Source organism: Protopterus annectens, chromosome 8.part0 (genome assembly GCF_019279795.1).
Source record: "Protopterus annectens isolate FY-2018-M chromosome 8.part0, PAN1.0, whole genome shotgun sequence".
Taxonomy (NCBI): Eukaryota; Metazoa; Chordata; order Ceratodontiformes; family Protopteridae; genus Protopterus; species Protopterus annectens.
This window is the reverse complement of record NC_056741.1, coordinates 707,829,343-707,852,116: the sequence shown is the minus strand read 5'-3', so window position 1 is coordinate 707,852,116 and position 22,774 is coordinate 707,829,343. Positions and strand designations below refer to the sequence as shown.

The window sequence follows — 22,774 nt, the reverse complement described above, 5'->3', positions numbered from 1 at the left end:
ACTAAACTTTTACTGTTCACACCAACCAGAAAGTCCACTCTTATAAATTTCTCTCTCACATCTAATAATGGCACTCTCATATCTCCTGAACCTACCACCAAACTTCTAGGTATAACAATAGATAGCAACCTTAACTTCGATATTCATATAAACAGCACAGTTAAAACAAAACAAAAAGTTAGGATCCCTCTACAGAATCAAACCCTTTCTTACTCCAGTGGCCAGGACCGCTATAGCTAGAACTCACTTAATCTCCACTCTACTCTATGCTTCACCTATCTATACTACCCTTTCTAAGAACAACCTAAATAAACTGGCAATCTCCTACAATAATACTGCCAGATTTGCAACTGCCTCTCCTCCTTTTAGAACACATCACTGTCTTAATCTAAAGCAACTGGGATGGCTTGAATTTCCAAACCAAGTTCTTTTTCACCAGCTTACTATAGCCCGTAAAACCCTTTACCAACCCACCAACACTCCAATACTCACTAGCATTATTACCCCTTACAAAAATCTTAAGAATTTACGCTCCTCAAACAAAATACTTATCAATACTTGCAAAACCAGCAACTTGGCAGGAGGCTCCCTCTTCTCTAATGCTGTTGGAAAGCACTGGAATCTTTTACCCACTGAACTCATTTCTCTGTCTTCATTAACCCTTTTTAAACAGAAGCAAAAACTATTCTTCCATACCCACTGGTTATGCCCCTGTACTAACCCTGACTAACTTTCCTCCCTCACACTAATTCTTTCTCCTCTCCTTTACAGACTTACCCTTAAGAAACCAAAGGCTATGTCATGACAACTAAAATATATGTATATATGTAAATAGTAACATCTTTTTGTATATTTACCATTTACTATTTGAGTTATGCTTATGATTACTGTACTTTAGATTACCAACAGATGTTTAAGTTTGACTGTTGTAACCTTTTATATTGTTTATTATATGTCTTGGAGCTTATCTCTCCTTTCTTTTTTTTTTTTTTTTGCATCTATCCTGGAGTATTTCTCCCCGGGCCTCTACTGAAAATGGACATATATCCAGTTAGACTAGCTCAGTCAACAAATATAAAATAAATAAATAAATAAATAAATAAATAAATAGTGCGCTGATTAAATAAAGCACAAAACCGACAGCAAGTTACGTCGTGGTCAGGGCCTAAGCAAGGAATACAGTACGAATGAAAATCTTTATGAGGTATTTGCTTTCCACAAGTAATGCAATTATTAACTTTTACTGACATCATTAAGGAGCAAGAAAAAGTTTCCCCAACGGGGTACTTAGCTTTAAGTTGAAGACTTTGGTTCTGAAACTCTAAAACGAAAATTTCAGGAGTCAGCCGACCTGCACTTGCAAACTGCTTCTGCTTTGGGCACCACACGGCAAGAAAGACAGATGTAATGACGTTGGCTACATGTTTTAAATCCCTGACGACCTGACGTCATGGAAGAAGGGACAGCAACCGACGCAGGACCCAAGACTTTGTTAAATCAGGCCAACTGAGGGCAACCTGCCAGCAGATTACCCAAATGTAATGACTGCAACAGTGATACACGAAGAACATCTCACTTGTACTATTTAAGACCCTCTTCTTTATCTCAGACAAGGAGGACCCCATCTGCAGATCTGTTAAGCCTGCAAAAAGCAGGAACTCTTCTTATCCCAGGTGACCATATTATCACTGACTGTACTCTACACAGGTGACATTGCAGTTACTCAGCAAGTTGCAATGACCCCTGTGACCTATTTAAAAAAAACTTTACCTTACTGCTCCTGACCACATCTGAATCACATCTAATGTGTGCTTCACTATGTCCTAGAAAATTTGGGCCAGGGAGGCTGAAGCGAAATCCCAACAGATGAAAGTCTTGCTCACTTATTCTTGTTTCTTCAGCTTAGCCTTCAATATCTGCTCAAAAAGCAACATTCCAGCCTAAGGTGTGCTACTGTAATTTGCATTTGTATACTGGGTTAAACAGCGCAAAGCATGGTATCTCATAATGCTGCCAGCATCTGCTGCCCTGGCTGAACCATCCATTCCACTTTGGGCAAGACATATGGTTAGTGTGGAGAAACAGGTTGAGACCGACATCTGGGATGAATGTCTTATTGCCTCATCTAGCAATCTTTATAGAGTCCTGGATGCTTCCAGCGACAAGTCTCTCTAAAACCTAAGCATGCGTGTCATGTAGTTTACTGCCCTCAAGTAGTAGACTCTCTCCAAAACAATCTCATTAGACAGCTAAACTGCTGGACTCTGGTGAGGGAACCTTTTTGAGCATAGCCACAGACACTATTGAGTCAACCTCCAGGTAGGAGTTAGGGTTTTCCAGTCTTTTGGAGACTGTAGAGTCATGTTCAGCTTCTCTAGTATGGGAGCATACTGGGGTTTTTCCAAGCAGATTCTACCACCAAATGAACCTTATCTTGAAGGGAGACCACCCAACATGAAGCCTTGGATGACTGAAATGTCACCACCAGTAACAGCCTGGATTCAGAGGGGTATCCAGAACCCACACCACTTTAGTCTGAATTATTTCTAGAATTTCCTAAAACGATGGAGGGAGATGGAGGAGGGGTGCCTCCTCATCCTTGCTCAAAACTGGGATAGGTACACAAGAGGGAAGGGCAATTTAGATTCTTCCTCTTGTATTTGGCTTTTCTCAGTGTTGTAGAAGGGGAAGAATCCAAAACTGGTTCATACAGATGTTTAATTGAAGTGGGCCCTCCAGTCACTGATACCTGTGCAGACAGGGTGGATGGATGGCTGTCAAAGGCAGCAAATGTATTCCAGAGGAGGGCACAACTACTGAGATACATGTTGGGAGGGTCATGTAAAGACACCTGCATTGCCTGGATCAGCACTGAATGCAACCCCTAACAAGCGGATGGATCTCGCCTGAAAGGGTCAAAGGCTGATTTAGTCTCAACAGCCAACCCTCCAACTGTCACCTAAGTCAACATCTAAACACTGAGCTCTTGAAAGCTGAGCCTGGGGACAAAATGGCACACACAAAGAGAACTGACATTGACCCCAAAGGCTCACCCCTTCAGAGATGACTTTGACATGACCCCAGCATCACCAAGCTTGAGACTGGAATACTTAGCAAGGATGACACTAACAGCAGCAACAAGGCAAAGTCAGAGGCAACAGTCCTGAAACAGATGCTGCTGCCAAGTTTGTTAAATCTATCAACCACAGACAGACGGGTTTGCCCACTGGTTGAATAGGGATGGAAATATATCGAACAAATCTGCTGGGGAAAGTGAAGGGGCAACAGCAGCAAAATCTGGTTGTGAGAGCTTGACTGACCATGATATTAGCAGAGGAGAAGACTCAAGACCACATAAGCTGCAGTGAAATAAAAGACAGCCATACTTCATAATATTCCAACTCCCAACACATCTGAAAAACAGCACCTGAACCTAATGGACCTAGAGGATGTCTAAAGGGTTCCAAGCTCTGGCTCTGATGTTATACATGCAAGACTGCTAGTCTAGAAGTTTGAGAGTTATAGCCTCTCTAGATATTCTTGGTTCTGTGGACAACCCCTATTTTAAGCACCTGGAGAGAAGGGCTGGTCCAAATCCACTGGTGCTGGTCTTTTGGAGTTCTAAATAGGAATAACAGGAGAAAGAGGGTCAGGAACAGATTTCAGCTTCTCCAGCTTTAAGTAGTTCCTTCTAATTTTAGGGGTCAAATGATTGAAAGAAATATACCTACTAACCTAAACTCTCTCTGAGAGAGACAAAAAAAAAACAGGTTTCCCCCAACATTTGGAATGATGATCCTACAAGAAAATTGTGGCACCTCACTTACATTTTCCTAAGCTCCTTGGACTCTGGAATCTTTCTTGTTCATTTCGGACAGTCAGAAAAAATGCCACTAAATTGTGAATGGTTAACGGCAAAGCATGGGAATGTCAACCACTGCTGCTGGAAATCTAAATGTCACAAAACTTACAAGCAAACAGGTTTATAGGTACTTAATACTCTACTAATACGTCAGGATCTTAGTAAGCCTAGTCTTACATTCATGTATTATCTTTTAGCTCATACATTTTGTGTATAAATAATCCAAGAGGGCAAAACAAGGACATATGTTGGGACATTTACTTGTTGACCCTTTCCATGAGGGATGCCAGTGCTAAACCAGACATGGTTTCCTAGCAAATCATCCAAATTATGAGTAAGAAAAGTACTCTGCTTTATGTCAAGTGGAAGACAGTTCCATAGAAGCAGCATGCTCAGTGATACATACTTATATCCCAAAAACATGTACTATATGTTGCAAAAGACATTAAGATTTTTTGATTGGATGCTTACCCTACCTTTGGGCTTGCGAATGTGTAACAATTCTGACAAAAAAAACGTCTGTTGAGGCTCTATACACAAGGCAGAGGTCACCTGTATGATGCCAAGACGACGGACAAAGCTTCGAGACGGTCTGTACATTTTTTATGATTTAGGCCCTTGAATTTTTTTTTTTTTTTATGAGAAAGCATTGTGGTTGTTCCTGTTGTGACAAGTGTTTGGACAGGTGCTTTCCGAAAGGGGCATTATATTCATTGACTGACCTAATGACAGCTGAACACAGTGGAACAATTACATCCCTAGACCTGACCTCCATACCTTCAGATGGAAGTTGCGAGATGAAAAAGGACTTCCTTGCAATAGTGGATATGTGGTGATCAAAGAACAGTTTGTTGTTGACATAGGTTCCTGGACTCTTTGACAACAGGATCAACTTCCAGGAGAGTGTCGTCAATGTGACAGTTACTAGGGAAGTCATACTTGATGAAGGATTCTATTATACATTCCTCACTGAAGTTTCCATTATGCACAACAATAAAATAATACAGAAGCACAACTAATGACTTAAAACAACATCTAAAAGGCAAAAGGTAGGGTAGCCGCATCTCAAAACATTCTACAGAAGTGAGCAAAAGGAATGCACTGTCCTACAGACACAGGAAGTCTTTCTTCCCTAAGGAAGATGGATAGGGATATGAATACCTAGGAAAGTGCTCACAGCCAGGCTACTTAAACGTTAGGAGCCTAATCCTAAAGGTGGGCACAATGTACAAGTACAGACATTTGCATTACAAAAATAGAAAGTAATAGGCAAGCACCCTCTGTTAACTTAAACTGATCAGAACAAACTGTTCAAATATCATACAACAGGGGGTCAGGCTTGTAACAGTGATTGGTTATATGGATAACTTGAGGGTTACACACTGTTGACAAATTCACACAACAGAGAAAGTAATGGTGAGAAATTGACTGTACGACTCATTAACACTCGGACACAAAAATAATACAGAGCACACACATATCCTCATCTCAACACCAGTCTCCTAGAAAGATAGTCAAGACACTTGAAATTTACAGTTTACAGTAATACAGCTACTCAGTTATTCCTTTATTATCTTTAGAATTTCTCAGCATCTAAATGCAGCACTGTCAATAAAAGCAAAACTGGTATCAAAAACAAATACTTCACATACCCGTACCCACTATGAGCAATGGAAAAAAAAAACCGCCATCTAGGATAACCCTATCCTTGGAGAAGCTAAGCCAAGTTGTTTATACATCTACTATCAACAATGAGGGTGGACAAGATGCACTATGGACTTTCCTCAAAATGTCCAGCCCCCACACCACTGCAAGTATTTCTTAAAATCTACAAATTGAAGCCAGGCACCATGTGTGGTGCCCAGAAAAGTTGGTAAAAGGCACACAATTTGTGTGATGCATGATCTGTGACAAAGCAGACAGCAATGAAACTGTCCACTACTAAAGGATGTCTAACGTACAGGAGTCTACAGTTCACAGAGAAAATGGTTGTATGCAAACAGCAGGAGACAGGAACACAAATGGATAAATGAAGAATGATGACCACATATAGATCTTACACAGAGGCACTGTTACTACACAAGTGATCCTGAGAGCTAATACGTAAGCTGCTGGGATGATGTTCAGGGAAGCTACCTTGCTCAAGCATGATCTTCTGAGTAGAGTGTGTAGTGGTTATGCTCTTTCTACTTTAAATCAGCATAATGCTGCTGCACATGTAATTCTAGAAGGAATGAGACAGTATCTTTTGAGGAGCTGCCTGGTGTATTTTGCTAAGAATGATATGGGTACAGCATGCCAGGGGCCCTTCCTTGCAGACTTAATAAACCGTTCATAAAGGTACTATTATGGCTAACAGGTGATTTCCTGCAGCACTGCACAGCATGCTTTGAGTGCTGTTCTGGTATAGTGTACTGGAGTTATGCACCTACTGCGTTACGCAAATATATAAGTTTTTATCCAATAAGACAAATCTTCGGTACATAATGATGAAACAACAAGGATTGCAGCAGTAATGTTTAAATAAAACATATTAATTTTGGATGAACTTTACATAACATGACAGGGCAATAATTGTGGTAGCTTTTGCAACACAAAGAAATGTCGTCAGTTTCATAAAAAGTAAATTCGGAGAGGATTAAATGACTACAGCACTTAAAAGACACCGGGAATACAGCTCCCTTGTATAAGATTATGTGTGGCAGATACATTTTAGAGTATTTTTTTTTTTTTTGTAGTTTTTGCCTACAAGTATCTGTCCGTGGTTATGGCTTCAGCTAAGGTGATTCTGGAGATGTGTTTTTCTGCAAATGTCTCTGTTAACTTTCTGTTGACTTCTTGCTTACTGTCAGTGTACTGAGCGCTGATTAAGGATCCCACACCCAGTGCAGAACAACTGCAGCTTAAGCATGGAAAATGAACATGCCTGCCAACTATTGCAAGTGAAGCAGGGAGCACGGCCACGTATCAGTTCACTATGAGAAGCCACTACAGACACATATCACAAAGGGACTAGGCTCACCAGTTTGGAGTTGCAATAAGTATTTGTCTGTATGGCAAATTAGTGCAGATATTTAGCTCAGAGCTGCTAACAAGCTTCATCCTTTAGTCCTAAGTTTTTAAGTCCTTCAAATTTCATAGGAAATTGGTGAAATTATGTGCACATCACTTTTTCTAGGTATTTCCTGCCTCACTACCGGCAACCACCAGCTGCCCCTTCCTACAAGTCTTGAGCCCATTCATTCCTCATCCAGCAGGGACCCACCACTGGCCAAAGTGAGAGATAACCATAGGAAGCAGTCATCCAGGCAGGCATGAAGGTATTTTGTACCTTACCTCATATCCAAGAGCCACTCTACCCAGTTACCAGGCAATGACATTGTCCTGTCACAGCCTGAGAGCTCTGGTTTAACCTCCCAGACTACATCTGCACAAATGTTTCAGAATAAATCTTTCTAATATTTCTTAAATTAACCCAGGCCACAGAACTGTCTTGTCTGGCAGTTAGCAAACAAGATTAAAGCTCTGAACGGTTTTGTAAGACTCTTCTTGTACCCAGGGTACAGGGTCAGATTCCTTCCAACTTCATCTGCCAACTGTGCATCTCTGTCAAGTCACTTAACCATACAGTGTTTCCAGGCTGTCCCTGAAAAGGGATAACTATGTCAATTGGACTTACATGATCAACAAATAGGTAAAATAAAATAAATTACGAACTGACCATTCCCAAAGGGAGCAACACTTACCATTTCTCTAAACGTACTCCCCACATCCTCATTAACATTTCTGCACTTGCATCACTGCTAGGGTCTACTTATTCCTTACTCAAGAATCGTGCGCACTCCTGCATATAGCCTTTGAAGGATATAGTAAGCTTTTCTACCAAGGTCAAATACATTCCCCCGGTCCACAGCACTGTCATCTACGCACCCACTCCTTTAATAAATGCAGCAGAATGGACCCCTCCTCCTTCCCCCGGTAGGACTGAGAAAGTGTTGGACACTCACTTCTATTCCCAATCACCGGTGCCTCCAGAACACACCACAGTGTAGACAACCCAGTGCAAATCATTTAATCAGACAGTGCTCTCAGGTCACCCATGAAGAGAAGCACTTGTTATTAAAGCAAGCCTGCTAAGCACAAACTAATAGAATAAAACTATTTAAACTCTTGGACTCACATGACTGAACTGTGACCTATAAAACTGAATGTATTAGTGAAAAGGCACAACAACATATATACTCTCAACATGACAGAAGTCCAAAGCACTGCAGACAAGACCATTATATTTACAATAGCAAGATGCATCTTTGTAGAAGCTACATATTTCCACGTAGTATAAAATTGTTCAAAGATAAAAATGCTCAAGTGTTTTGCTCTGTGTTAACAAGTTCTAACAGATGCAGCCTGTACATACCTCTCAACCTCTGCAAGAAATCTGAACAAAGCCTAAATAATGGGGGGGGGGGGGGGGGGTAAGGACCCAAAAACAAGAACAGATTTTAAATATCACTCTCATTAACTTAGAAAGTTGATAGAACAACAGGATTTGTGTTAGCATACATTTTCTCTCAGATATGAAGTCTGAAACTGAAATGCATGTCATCATTCAGTGACTTCAATTTTCAGTGAATTGTCAGAAAACCACAAATGTGATGAGGAAAAAAAAAAACAAAAATATGAAACAAAAATCTAGACATTTTGCAAAAATCTGGAGAGTTGAGAAGTACGAGCCTATACAGAGTGCAAAAAGTCTAAAATTAATGTTTTTGCAAATGGAGCAAATTTTAATACAGATATATCACTAAAATATTCAGATAGACATGTGCATGCTTTTCTTAACAACATACCTTCCATTTCTTGAGACTTTGTTTCATGAGTTAAGAAAGAACCATCTTCAGAAACAGCCTCTCCTGGAACATCCTGAACAGCAACGCATTCTGATCCACTGCTCCCATTATCGTCACTACTTAAACTTCCACAGTTGGAGGTCTGTTTTAGATTCTCTCCTTTTCCCTCTTCATGGAAATGTTCACTTGGCTTAACATCGGATTCTCCAGGAAAAGAAGTAAGGCTTTGTCCTTGGGGACCACCTTCTGCATACAGGGTGGAATTCAGTCCTGAAACCACACAGTCACCATCGCTGTGGGCATCTTTTCCCATTTCAGGATCATCTTCATTTCTACCAATCTTGATTTTCTGCTCATCTAGGACAGGGCCTTTCCTCTTCTTGCTGGGTAACATACTTGAAACTTCTGCAGCAAAATAAAAAAGGAAACCAGGTATACTACCAGAAATAAATCTACAAGATGAAAAAAAACTTGCATGTCTCAACTGAAGGATAGGGAACTGTTGCATACTAGGCAGCAAAAGTTAAATTAAAATGCAAGTCAGACGTTCATCATTGTGCATGTTTATTTAATTTATTTCATACAGACTTTTTCCTCACAAAGTAACATGCCAGAAAGTCTCCTTTTTCCTGCAATTAACATTTCCATCCTATTATGTGGGAGACATGCTTAAGAGAACTTGTGAACCAGTTTCAGGTGGAAGGGTAGACAGCCTATTTACTGGTATAAATTTGCCAACAATATAGGAAAAGTCTCCAGCATCTAATCAACAGTGATACTGTTTTAACAGATTACATAGGTTAGAAAGATGTTTGAATTCATGGCTAAAGTTACAGGTGGATACCAGATTCTTAAACTTTGACTAGTAACTTGGTCTCCAACCTTTGATGAGGCCACACAGAGACTGGAAAAGTTTTCACTGGCACACTGTTTCAAAGGAAAATGCTTGAGAGAAGAACAGTAGGAAGAAAGCCAGCAACTTGGAAAGTGACAAATAAATATGGGATTACAAAGCATTAAGTATACTCCCGAAACATGACAGAACAAGAAAACCTGGACATATTGGACTTGTCTTCGACTGTTAGACATGAAGGGAATTCCAAAACATACGCCTTACTTTATGTCATTAATTTTGGAAGAATATTTCGGAGAGGCGAAGAGGGAAAAAAAAGAGTTAACTCTAAGTAAAACAAAATTTTGTTCTTGACAGTAGTACTTTTATAATGTACGAACGACAAAGCTTTAGTTTTACAGCATGCAGATTCTCAGTTATTTCTGAGTGTAATAGGGAAACTGAAGTAAACAGATGCCCCTGTTTTTTTTCCTTTTCTTTCTCCTTGTTCTGTTTTAAGAAACGCAGGCACTGCAATGTAAAAGAGAAGAAAAGTCTGGAAAAAACAGCATAATTCAAGAAAAAACTATATGCTTTTTCCCATTGCCTCTGATACAAGAGGTTTAAGGTGTCACACAGGGGAAAGTCTAGCTTTGCTAGATTTTTCTTTATGTGTTTTTTAACCAGTTGGTTTTCCTGTGTGACCTTTATACTCATTGCTTTAGTTTGTTAGTTGGGATATTTTGTAGACACCCTAATGTTGGGTACGACAACCCTGTGTTTCCAAAAATCAATCATTCCTCTTATGCTGTGCTGATGATGCCATAACAAGGAAGAAACATGCATGTCCACAGCTAGAGGGGTTTGGCTTTATTGGCCTGAAATTGTCCATAAATAGACTTAAAGGTGAAAGTAAAAGAAAAGTCATGGACATTCAGAATTGCCATTTAGCTGAAACACCTGATATCCTTAAGGGGTAATTTGTATATATCCCATGTTGCCTCTGATACAAGAGGTTTAAGGTACCACACAGTGGAAAGGCTACCTTTGCTAGATTTTTCTTTTTGTGTTTTTTAACCAGTTGGTTTTACTTTTCAATAGGGGAATGACTGGATTAAGGCCCATGGCCTGATCTAATAATAAGTTTTAAGGGGAAGCAAATAAATAAAAAGTACACCAAATATAATAATAAAAAAGTTTTCCCCTCTAACAAGTAAATTAGTGCTTGTAACGATATAACAGAATACTTCTTTCTTTCAATGGCTGGAAGATAATGTTTTCCGAAAGCATTCAAGTGTTTTTCTAATCTGGGAGAAGAATAAAGATAAAACAAAAATAGACAGCACTTAGTGGAAGTAGAAGCACAGGCTGAACCATGCATCTTAGCATATATAATCTTCCTTATAGGTTAATCCAAGTATGCGAGTGTGGCTGTCAGTCTGGGACAATTGCTCCTTTTAGGAGGGTTAAACTTCAGTGTTTGAAGATGTACATAGTTTTGTATGCTAGTGTTAAGTTAATAGGTTTTGGAGGTATTTTGTGTGTATGTGTGTGTGTGTGTGTGTGTGTGTGTGTGTGTGTGTGTGTGTGTGTGTGTGTTTGACGGTTTTCACTAAAACAAAAAGTTTTATAAGAAGTGACATAGGTACAAATGGATATGGCAAGAAAAGTGTATAAAAGATCAACCTGCCAAACATTAGTCTATGCATGTAACGCAAAAGCTGAAACTAGACATTTTTAAAAAAGCTGTTACACACAACAGATGGAAATAATAACTTCTTAACATAATGACAACACTTTCCATATTATCTTATAGGTTCACAGGATGATACTAGGCTATTGGCCCGGAGGCCCTTATAAGCCTAGCCAAGAATTTCACCCATGTTCCCACAAAGTCAGCACCTGTTTTCCCTGTCCTGTAGGGACACAGGTGGGATCCCAGGGGGCATTTTCAGTTTCTCATTCAGTGATCCGGGTTCCTCAAAGAGGGCTGGTGAGGTACACTGCTTGACATGGAGAGGGAGTTGATTCCACAGATGGGGGAGTCTATGGGACACAAATCTATCCCACCAAGTTCTATTAATGTCATGGACCAGGCTAAGGCCTTGCGTGTGGATTGTGGAAGTGGAGTTTGACTTACGGATATGCAGCAACTCTATCAAGTCTAGGTTTCAGATGGCCTTCTATGCCAGACACAGGTCACCTCTAAGAAATCTGTATAAGGCTGAGTAGAGGAACAGGGCTTTTAGCCTATCTGTATAGGACAGGTGTTTGAGACCCTGGATTTTTCTAGTCAGGAACCACTGTGGTCTCTCCAGCTGCTGCATGTGCATGGTAAGGTACATGCCAAAGGGGGCACTGTACTTGATAATGGGTTTGATAAGGGAGGAGTACAGGGATGTTATGACCTTCTTGTTCCTGGATGAAATAACCTTACTTATGAGGTGGGCCATGTAAGCCTTTTGTGGTGGTCAAATATAAGGTTACCATCAACCTGGCTGCCGAAGTCCTTCACAACTGTGTGCTTAGTAAGTTATTAATGTGATAATTAGTGGGGACGCCATTTTCCCCAACGGGGATAATGATGCATTTCTTGGCATTCTGTTTGAGGCCATGCTTCTAGCACCAGTCATTAATTTGGGCAAGGCCCTCTTGGAGGATGTTCACATCACTAGGGAAATTTAAGACAGTGCCCAACTTGCAGTCATCTGTAAACTTGGTCAGCCACAGACTACTGGTTTTGGCTTAAACCTCAAAAAATGACATCCCAAACAGTACAGACCCCAAGTCCAATCTTTGGGGTACACCACTCGTTACAGGTCTAAAGGTCGTTTCCCCTATTTTGACTTAGTGAGTTTTATCAGTGAGCCAATTAGCTACCCATCTGGCAACATACAGGTTGATGCCTAGCCGGGAGAGTTATCTATTATGCCTGAGCGGGGAATAGTGTCAAAGGTTTTGGCTAGGTCAAGGTAAGTGGTGTGCACAGTCTTCACCTCGTCCATGGCTTTGGTGACTGTTTCGAAGAGGTCAACCAAGTTTAACAGGCATGATCTGCCTTTGGAAAAAGAGAAAAGCCCTGCAAATTTGATTAGAAATACCATGATGGACATCAATTTGATTAGAAATACCATGATGAAACATTGGAACATCCTCACTGCCAATGAGGATATTGCCTCCTTAGTCGGTAACACTTGTCAATATCGTTACCGTAGAGGGAGAACACTAAGTTCATTTTTTTCACATTATAAGAGGATGGGTTCAGGTGGCATTATACATCAACAACTTACGATGACTGGTGACAAACTTTGGGGCACTTATCAATGCGGCCATTGTTCATCATGTCCATTTATATTCACATCTAAACAATTTTCCAGTAAAAACACTGACAGGATTTTTAACATGAAATTTTTTGGCAACTGTAATAGTGATTGGGTGGTATATCTTGCGACTTGCACATGTGATTCATTTTATGTGGGTCGGACATCACAGGCGTTGAGATTACGCATGTCGGATCATCGTAGTGACATTCGAACCAAAAGTGAAGCCAACGCTCTGTTCAGGCACTACACACAACATCATACTGCTAGATTTCAATTTTGTATTGTAGATAGAATTTTGGGATCCAACAAACCGGGATGGCATTCCATTCTCAACCAAAAAGAGAAATACTGGATTATCAAGCTAGGGGCACTATTTTCTCCTGGCTTAAATGATCATTTATAACTAATTAATATATCCAATATTGAATGTATTATCATACTTATGTTTTATTACCATATTTGCTATTTGGATCATCTATTTTTTACTTATTTTTTATTTTCTAGTTTGTATTTTTTCTTTCAGGCAGTATTATGGGCATGCCTAAAATCCTTTGGAAGCACCTCATTGGTCTATGGACCTTATTTAAACCTGCATTTGTGCATCATTTCCTGTTTGTACTTTTCTTGTTCCACTGAGGAAAGCCATGTTAGGCTGAAACCAGTCTGGATTATTGAATTGTTCGATATGCATTAAAACACTTAAGTTTTACCTTAGTGTTGCTGTAGTTTTGTTGCTGATATATACTGAGTTTTGTGCTGGTATTTTTTCAGTTAATGATCTGCCTTTGACAAAACCAAACTGTGTGGGGTCAAGCGTCTGGAGAATGCCAATGTCCTTGTTTATAAGGTCCATGTTAATGCGTTCTATGGCCTTGCAAATCAAGCTAGTTAGGCTGATGGGCCTATAATTGCCTGGGTCAGTGGATGCTCCACCTTTGTGTAGAGGGATGACACTGGCTGTCCTCCATTCGGCTGGGATGAAGCTAGTGCTCAGGCTTTGGTTAAATAGGGTGCCTAATGAAGGTGAGAGCTCATGCCAGAGTCCATGTAGGATGCAGCCAGGGATGTTCTCAGGTCCCATGGAGACTGTAAATTTTGCCTTTGAGAGGGCATTAAAGACCTGCTCCCTGGTGATGATGGGAGGGGGGCAGGTGCTGGGGATGTCCCGATTTACTTATGGGGGGAACGAGGGGGTTTCACTGAACCTGTCTGCCAGCAATTTGGCTATATCTGCGGCGTTTGTGTATGTGGTGTACTTGACCACCAGCTCAGAAGAGATTTGGCTGTTACATTTGAGACTGCTCATGTATGTGAAGAAGTCCTTGTGTTTGTCCTTAGTGGATGTGGCCAATTTGGACTCAAAGTTAGCCTTAGAGGATTTCACCAGTAACCTTATTTGCTTGTTCAGACAAAGGAGAGAGTGCTTCCAAATTGCACCTGCTGCTTCTTGGTCCTGGACACCATTTTTTTCCTTTTATTATAGAGTGTGTTTACTGCTGCTGTCCACCAGACAAGTTTACTCTTCCTTGAGGAAGATGACTTGGTTCTGTCAGGTGTTTCCGAGTCCATACAGCTATGTAGGTGCTCATATAGTTTTTTGGGGCAGGCTTGGACATTAGTGCTAGTTCCAACTGAAGGGGTGGCGGCTGTGAAACTGCTTACACCTGCTCTCAAGAGATTGTAGTCAGCTTTGGAAAAGTTTTTTTTATTTGACCCTGACAGGGGGTGTCAAGGGAGATAGTGACTTTGAAAGTGATCACTTTATGTTTGGATCTTACCAAGGAGGATAACACTGTAGGGGTGCTACAGTGGCTACTCGTGTTGCTTAGTACTAGATCAAGGATATTTTCACCTCTCGTGGGGGTGTCGACCAGCTGATCCAATGCATTGGCATTGATGAAGTTGAGGAATGTCTGGGCATTCATGTTTGGGCTAGAATAAGGTCTTCCACTCTATGGTTGGGTAGTTAAAGTCACCGAGGATCAGGTTAGAGGGTTGAAGCTTGATGGACTCGAGTCCAGATAGGCGGAGTGAGCGTCCTGAATCATGGCTGGGGGTCTGAAGCTAGCTATGATTTCAATAGGTGCTTTGTCAAAAAAGTTAACTGCACTTGAAGCATCTCCTGTGCGTCATTCTGCTTGACCAGCCTGGAGGTGTGCAGGTCTTTGATAAACACTGAAACTCTACCTCCTTTGACTTTGAAGCCCTCCATTTGGGGTCTGAAAGTATGGTAGGATGAGTTACCTGGTAAGGCTGGGGTGCTCTCCACAGCTTTGAACCATTCTTTAAATGTGGTCTCACAGATTCATAAAAAAAGAATGAGTAGTGAAATATAATTAGAAAATGCAGAGTCCAAATAGCTATGCTACAGGAGACACATTTGGAAAGAACTCGGCGTGTGAATTTGATAAAGAAAGGATTTCAAGACGGTTACTCAGAGGAATATCTCAGAGAAAGGAAAAGGAGGGTACTTAACTGCAAGAAGAGCTCCAGTAGTGACAGAAAGGAGGAAAAAAATAATAATGGCAGATCGGTAGTACTAAGGGGCTACTGGAAAGGAAGGAGGATTATACTGTCATGTACTTGTATTCCACATAAAACTGCTATATTGGAGCTTAAGAAAATTCTGGGAGAAATAATTGTCTTTCAGCAGGGAATATTACTTACAGGTGAGAACTGGAATTTGTATTTGCAGCAGTGAAGATGCATCTGTGGGGCCCAAAAGGGAAATATAACAAAAGGAGGTAGATTTTTGAAAAAAAAATTATGAAAATATTTGGCATGGAAGATGTGAATTCAGTAGTAAGAGTTCAGAGTGAATTTACATATTATTCCCTAAGGTACAAAGACTGTGCTAGGCTAGACAGAAATTATATTTCACAAGAACATGTACATTTGAAAGTTTTGATATGCATCCAATAACTTTTAGATCACACACCAATAACTACAATAAAAATTGGGGATAATGAAATAAAAATGAGGCACTGGCACTTCCCTACCTATCTGTTAAAAAGAGAAGAATTTAAGGAATCGGTAGTGGGAATTATTTGAGCATTATTAGAGAAGATAGGAATTTCTTCTGAAGATATAGCTAGGGAGTGGGATAAAATTAAAGTGGAATTTAAAAATAGGGTGGAAATCAAAGAGAGAGATATGGTTAAGAAACAAAGAATTATTTAGAGGGGACTGACAAAGGGTCAAAGTAGTGCAGAATAGGGGGAATCTCACAGAACAAGAAGAGTAGCAACTGTAGAATGTGAAACAGAAAATAAGGGATTACCTCGATAATATGCATGAGCTTAGAAAGACTGCTGTTAAGCAATAACTTCAGCAGCACAAAAACCTTTAGCACAACCACTCGAGCAACAGAAAGTAGAAAGGGTTGTCGCCACGCTTAGGAAGAAAGTACAGTTTTGTACCTACCATAAATGTAGATGTTCGAGGGCTATTACAGCTGCAGTAATTACATATGGGTTTTCAGCAGGCAGGCGGTCCCTCGGTCGGCCGAATTCCAAAGTCTTGGTCCGGCGTCGGTTCTTGTCGCGTACTCTTCTGATGTCAGGAAGGCCAGAGTATGAAAGACACAGCCGACGCCATCTTCTTCAGTCTTTCTTGCCCCAGATGTCAGGTGCCCCCAAAAGGAAGGCAATACATAATTAGTGTAATACACAAAAGTAAGCAAATAAAACATAGTAGGATAACCCAGTCAGCAGGTATGAATAGGTATTCAAACCCCAAGGTCTTACCAAGAGGGGAAGGAGGGTGGGAAACCTGTACTGCAGCTGTAATAGCCCTTGAACATCTACATTTATGGTAGGTACAAAACTGTACTATGTTCATCGTGCATTACAGCTGCAGTAATTACATATGGGTAGAATCCCAAAGCTATGTATAGGGTGGTAGGTACTATCTGAACTGGGTTGAGCTAGAATGCCCTGCAAAACTGCAGTGGCAAAGCCTGCTCTTGTTCTGGAGTATAAAGGCAGATGGTAATGCTTTGTGAAGGTATGTACAGAACTCCAAGTGGCTGCCTCCAAGATATCTTTAGTAGGCACTCCTCTGAGGAAGGCTGTAGAGGTGGCTGTGGCCCTAGTGGAGTGTGATCTGATACCAGTAGGTACGAGCTTTCCATGATAGGAATAACAGAAGCGTATGCAGTGACCAATCCACTTGGAAATGGTCTGTTTAGTTACAGGTTTCCCTTGACCCCCCACAGCATAGGAAACTAGGAGTTGATCTGATTTTCTGAATGGCTTGGTTCTGTCCAAGTAGTAACGTAGCTGCCTATGGATATCTAAAGAATGAAGCAGCCTCTCCCCTTTGTTTTGAGGATTAGAGTAGAAGGTAGGAAGGTGTATGGCCTGGTTTAGGGCTACCCTAGATACTACTTTAGGCATAAAGGAAGGGTTAGTACGCAGGGAAACCCTGTCCTGATGGAATATGAGTTATGGCTGCACCGCCATGAGGGCCTGTAACTCAGATACCCTACGAGCTGAAGTGATGGCCAGGAGAAAAGCTGTTTTCCAGGACAAATATTGTAATTCTGCTGAAGCAGCTGGTTCAAAGGGAGGCAATGTCAATTTTTCCAGTACATAGTTAAGGTCCCAAGCTGGCACTGGTTGTTTCCTTGGAGGCCTTATGTTCTTAGCCCCTCTGAGGAACTGTCGTAGTAGTGGGTGTGAGAATAAAGGAGGATCCATATTGAATTCTGCAGAGATTGCTGAGGCATGTATCTTGATTGAGGAAAAAGAAAGTCCCTTGCTCAAAAGTTCAGTTAGGTACTGTAAAATCTGAGGCAGGTTTAATTTTCTAGGATCCTGTCCTCGTTCTTCATTCCAACAGCAAAACCGCTTCCATTTTGCGGAGTAAGCTTTTCTTGTAGATGGTCTTCTAGCCTCCAAAATGACATCCTGCACTTCTTTGGAGAGTAGTGTCTGATGTGAAGTTAAGGAATTTTCCATGCAGCTAGACTGAGAGTTTTCAGCTGACTGTGTAGGGTTTTGAAATTGTTCTGCGTCAGCAATAGAGGTGTTAGAGGCAGGGGCCACGGAGGAGTGTGTGTTAGGCTCCTCAATAGTGGGTAACAATGTTGTCTCGGCCAATCTGGAGCAATCAGTATCATCCTCGGCTTGTCTGTCCTTGCTTTCAAAAACACCTTGGGCAGCAGAGGTATTGGTGGGAATGCATAAACTGACCAAGTTGTCCATGTGAATGAGAGGGCGTCCACTTTCCAAGCCTTTGGGTGGGAGGTCCTTGAGCAAAACTTTTTTAATTGATGATTTTTGTGGGAGGCAAATAGGTCTATGTCTGGCCTTCCCCACGCTTGAACAATCTGCATGAATACGTGTGGATGTAGCTTCCATTCGTGAGGATCTGTCATATGCCTGCTCAGAGTGTCTGCCAGTGTGTTTTCCATTCCTGGCAGGTACTGAGCCTGGAGTTCTATTTGTCTTTCCAGAGCTAGATTCCAAAGAGTCATGGTTAGTCTGCACAAGGGGTATGAATGAGTCCCTCCTTGTTTGTTTATGTACCACATTACTGTGGTGTTGTCTGTTCTTATGAGCAGTTGTCCTGGATGCAGGAATTCTCTGAACGCTGAAATTGCATTTATTACTGCCAGCATTTCTTTTTGGTTGATGTGAAGGTGCTTTTCTGTTTTGGGCCATCTGCCCTGAATGCACCTGTCCTTCATGTGCGCCCCCCCAGGCGTAATCTGAGGCGTCTGTGGTTATGACTTGTGTAGCTTGAGGCTTGCAGAATGGGAGGCCTTTGTTTACTTGGCATGCTTGGGCCCACCATATGAATTCCTTTTGTAGGCAGGGAATTATTGGAATCTCCACTTCTAAGCTGTGACTGTGTTGAGACCATAGATTTTTTAGGTACCATTGAAGTTTCCTCATGTGCAGCTTTGCACATGGGATTAGAAGAATGCAAGATGCCATGAATCCCAGAGCCTGCAGGATTTTCCTTGCAGTAAGCCTGGTACTTTTTGCAAGTATTTTGAAGTAATGAGATAGTTGCCCTTGTTTTTCTTTTGTTAGGTAAGCCATCTGGGTGTTTGTGTCCAAGTTGGCACCCAGGAAGGTAATTTTCTGAGAGGGTGTTAGCTTTGATTTCTCCTTGTTGATGGTGTATCCCAGAGAAAGCAGTAAGCGTGTCACATATGCCAGATGTTTGAGAAGTACGTGTTTGCTGTCCGCTTGGATCAGGCAGTCGTCCAGATAAGGGTAAATTTGTATCCCTTGAAGTCTGCAGTATGCAATCACTGATGCCAGGCACTTAGTGAATACTCTGGGCGCAGTAGATAAGCCAAAGGGCAATGCAGAGAATTGGTAGTGGTTTGAACCTGCAAGAAATCTGAGGTATCTTCTGCAACTTTGTCTGATTGGGACATGCAGGTATGCCTCCTTGAGGTCCAATGTTACCAGCCAAAACCCCTTGCCCAGCATGGGAAGGAGTTGCTGTAATGTGAGCATCTTGAATTTTGGTACTAGAAGAAATGTGTTGAGAATGGATAAGTCCAGAATGGGTCTCCAGTCGCTTCCTTTCTTGGCACCAGAAAAAGCCTTGAATAAAAACCTTGTGCTTGTTGGTGCGTAGGTACCTTTTGTATAGCCCTCATGTTTAGGAGCTTTGCGATTTGTAGTTGTGCCTCTACCCTTTGATTTTGTGGTAGGTTTGGCATGCCTCTCATTTCTGGAAGAGTGTGAAAATGAAATCTGTAGCCTCTGTTTATTATGTCCAGAATCCATTTGTCTGTTGTGACAATATGCCAATTGTTTGCAAATAGTGCCAGTTTTCCTCCCAAAGGTGCTGCCAGTTGAATTCTGCTTGGCATGGAAATGAGGTAGTCATTGAGTCTGCTTTCTGTACTGCTGTGCACTGTCGTCACCACTTCTTGGTGTTGGTGATTGCCATTGTCTGCCTCTGTAGGACCCTTGGGGTTGTCCTCTGCCCCTTCCGCGTCTGTATCTGCCTCTTTGGGCTTTGTCAGTGGTTGGAAAGGACCAGTTTTTTGACGGCCAATTCCTGCTGAACCTTGGTGGCTGAACCTGTAAGAAAGCTTTGACAGTTTGCATAGATTTTGCCTTTTCTTCCATTTTACGTAAAATATCCTCAGCATTACCACCAAAAAGAACATCCTTATGTAACGGTGCATCCAGAATTTTTGCTTTCACCTGGTCTGGAAGATTTTGTTCCCTTAGCCATGCATGTCTGCGAATGACTGCTCCAGTGGCGGCCGATCTGCTGGAGGCTTCTAGTGCATCATAACCACATTGTAAGGTGTGCTTGCCCACTTGTTCAGCACTATGCATCATATCCTGCAACTCTTTTAAATCTGGTTGTTCAGGCTGTGACATTTTGTTTTAATTGTGATAACAGAAATTGCTGATATTTAATCATATGAAACTGGCAGTTTAAGGCCCTCATGGCAAGGGTGGCCGAGGTGTAAACCTTCTTACCCCACCTTTCTAGTGATCTAGATTCCCTTTCCGAGGTAGTGGATTCTTGGCCGTGGAAGCCTTAATTCCTTTAGGACCTTGAGAAATAGTTTCAGGGTCTGCATTATGGCCTTTATAGAGGAACTGATGAGAATTAGGAACTCTGCAATACCTATCCGGCTTAACTGGTGCAGGAGGCAGAGAATCAGGATTTAGACAGGCCTCGGGGTATACATCATCCAAAACCTCCAAAACAGGAGGAATAGCCAGAGGTCTATGCTGAGGTAACCAGAGGAATTCCCTAAGCCTTTTCTTGGAGTCTGAAAAGTCTTGGCCTTCCCAATGGAAGTGCTCTCTCAAGGAGTGTAAAGTTTCCCCAAAGGAAAAATCCTCAGGGGGGGATACAGAAGGAATAGACTGCTCTGCATCCGAATCCTCAAAGGGTGAATAAGATTGTTCTTCAGCATCAGAATGTTCTGATAAAATGGATTCTTGGTCAGGAGGAGAATCCTCCTCTACTCTGGGTCTCTTGTCCGGAGGGGCCTGTGAGCCTCTGATAAGAGTGATCAGGTCTTCAGCCATTTTGAGCATGTGCTTCTTAGGCGTGGGCCCAGGTCTTGGGCCTTGTGAGGTAGGCCTAGAAAGTTGCTTGGCTGATTTGGCTTTTGTAAAGGCCTTGATGGAGAATGAAGATGAAGGCCTAAATACACCATGGGTGGATGTAGATCTATCCACATTGGTGGGTTCGACATGAGCAGGGGCTTCGGTTGTAGTTTGGGAAAGGACCGAAGAACCAGCGGTCTCAGGTACAGAAGACCCCGCCGAGGGAGTGTCGTCGGTAGTCAGGGACTGCAAAGGCGTCTCACTGAGAACCGGCCCACGTGGAGCTTGTTTCGGCGTGGTGTCGGTGGAGACCGCAGTTCTCGACTGACGGTCCTTTTCTTTGCGTTTTCTGGACATAGCGGTAGTCGGAGTATCCGACGACATTTTATAATTAAGCTTTGCCAAAATAGTGTTGGGCGAACTCCGCCCGGCGGCTTGATAGTGCGTTTATTGAAGGTAGCACAAAGCGGCAGCCGAGGCGTCGTGGTCTGGGCCCAAACAAGGTATGCAAAGGGAATGGAAATCCTTATGTGGTATTTGCTTCCCACAAGAAATACAATTATTAACTTTTTCTGACATCGGTCTGAGGCAAGAAAAGATTCTAACGGGTACTTAGCTTTAATGAAGACTTGGTTCCAAATTTTTCGTAATTCAGGAGCTGGCCGACCGGCACTTGCGAACTGCTTCTGCTTCGGGCACCGCGTGGCAAAAAAGACTGAAGAAGATGGCGTCGGCTGTGTCTTTTATACTCTGGCCTTCCTGACGTCAGAAGAGTACGCGACAACAACCGACGCCGGACCAAGACTTTGGAATTAGGCCGACCGAGGGACCGCCTGCCGGCTGAAAACCCATATGTAATTACTGCAGCTGTAATGCACGATGAACATCCAGGACTCCTGTACAGGTATTAGTAATATTTAGGGAATTTTATGAAAATTTGTATAAAGCAAAGAAATATGGAAACCAAGAAATGTTTATGGGAGAATTAAATATGCCAAGGTTAGAGGTTGATGACAATTATTAACAGTTAGGATAGGAGGAGATGAGATAAAAATGGTGATGCATAATCAATCTACAAGAAAGTCCCCGTTAATAGATGGTAGTACTGTGGAAGTCTGGAAGCTACCAGGGAAGAAACTGATAAAGATCTGGAAGGTTTTGTTTAACAGTATTTTAAAACAAGTAGTACTATGACCCTGGAAGAAAGCGGTGGTACCTGTAAAATCTAAAGATGGTAAAGACCCAACAGATCCAACTTCATATAGGCCCATTTTGATTCTAAACCATGATTACGAAGAGTTTACATCTATAATTGCTAAAAGAATGGCAACGGTGATGCCAAAATTGATAGATATGGCTCAATGTGGTTTTGTGTAGGGGAGGCAAACATTTGACATTAACAGAACAATAATGATCCAGAGGGAAGCAGAATATAAGAAGATATCACTGTTGCTGGTGGGTCTTGATGCACAGAAAGCATGTGACAGAGTAAGCTGGGATTTTATGAGTAGGGCAATGGAAGCATTTGCATTCCCCGATAAAAATATAAGGATGATTAGGAGGATATTTGAGGGGTTGGAGGCGAAAACTAAAGTGGATAGGTTCCTCTCTGATAAGCTCTATTTGAGCAGAGGAACCAGGTAAGAGCGTCATCTTTCCCCTTCGTTATCTGAGTTGTATTTAAACAGCTGGCAAAGAAAATAATGGACTTACACATTCAATGATATAACTGGTATGGTAGTCAAGAAAAGCTGTCTTTATTTGTAGATAATATACATTATACCTGATAAAAACCAGAAAAAAACATTTCAGTGTTGTGGAACATTTTGAGACAGTTTCAAGTCTTTTCAGTATACAAAATG

The 22,774-nt window shown here is 41.6% G+C and overlaps 1 protein-coding gene across 2 annotated transcripts in view; it reads right to left on the bottom strand.

Annotated features, from left to right (window-relative positions):
• GON4L (gon-4 like) overlaps positions 1 to 9,127 on the bottom strand; it is a 3,426,849-nt gene extending 3,417,722 nt beyond the window's left edge. The window contains exon 1 of one of the 2 annotated variants that reach the window (XM_044080158.1): positions 8,713 to 9,127. In XM_044080158.1, the coding sequence (XP_043936093.1) occupies positions 8,713 to 9,106 (394 nt within the window). In that variant the 5' untranslated portion in view covers positions 9,107 to 9,127. The remainder of the gene's footprint in view (positions 1 to 8,712) is intronic. The other variant, XM_044080159.1, reaches the window with a different exon arrangement.
• Between the last annotated feature and the right edge of the window lie 13,647 nt (positions 9,128 to 22,774).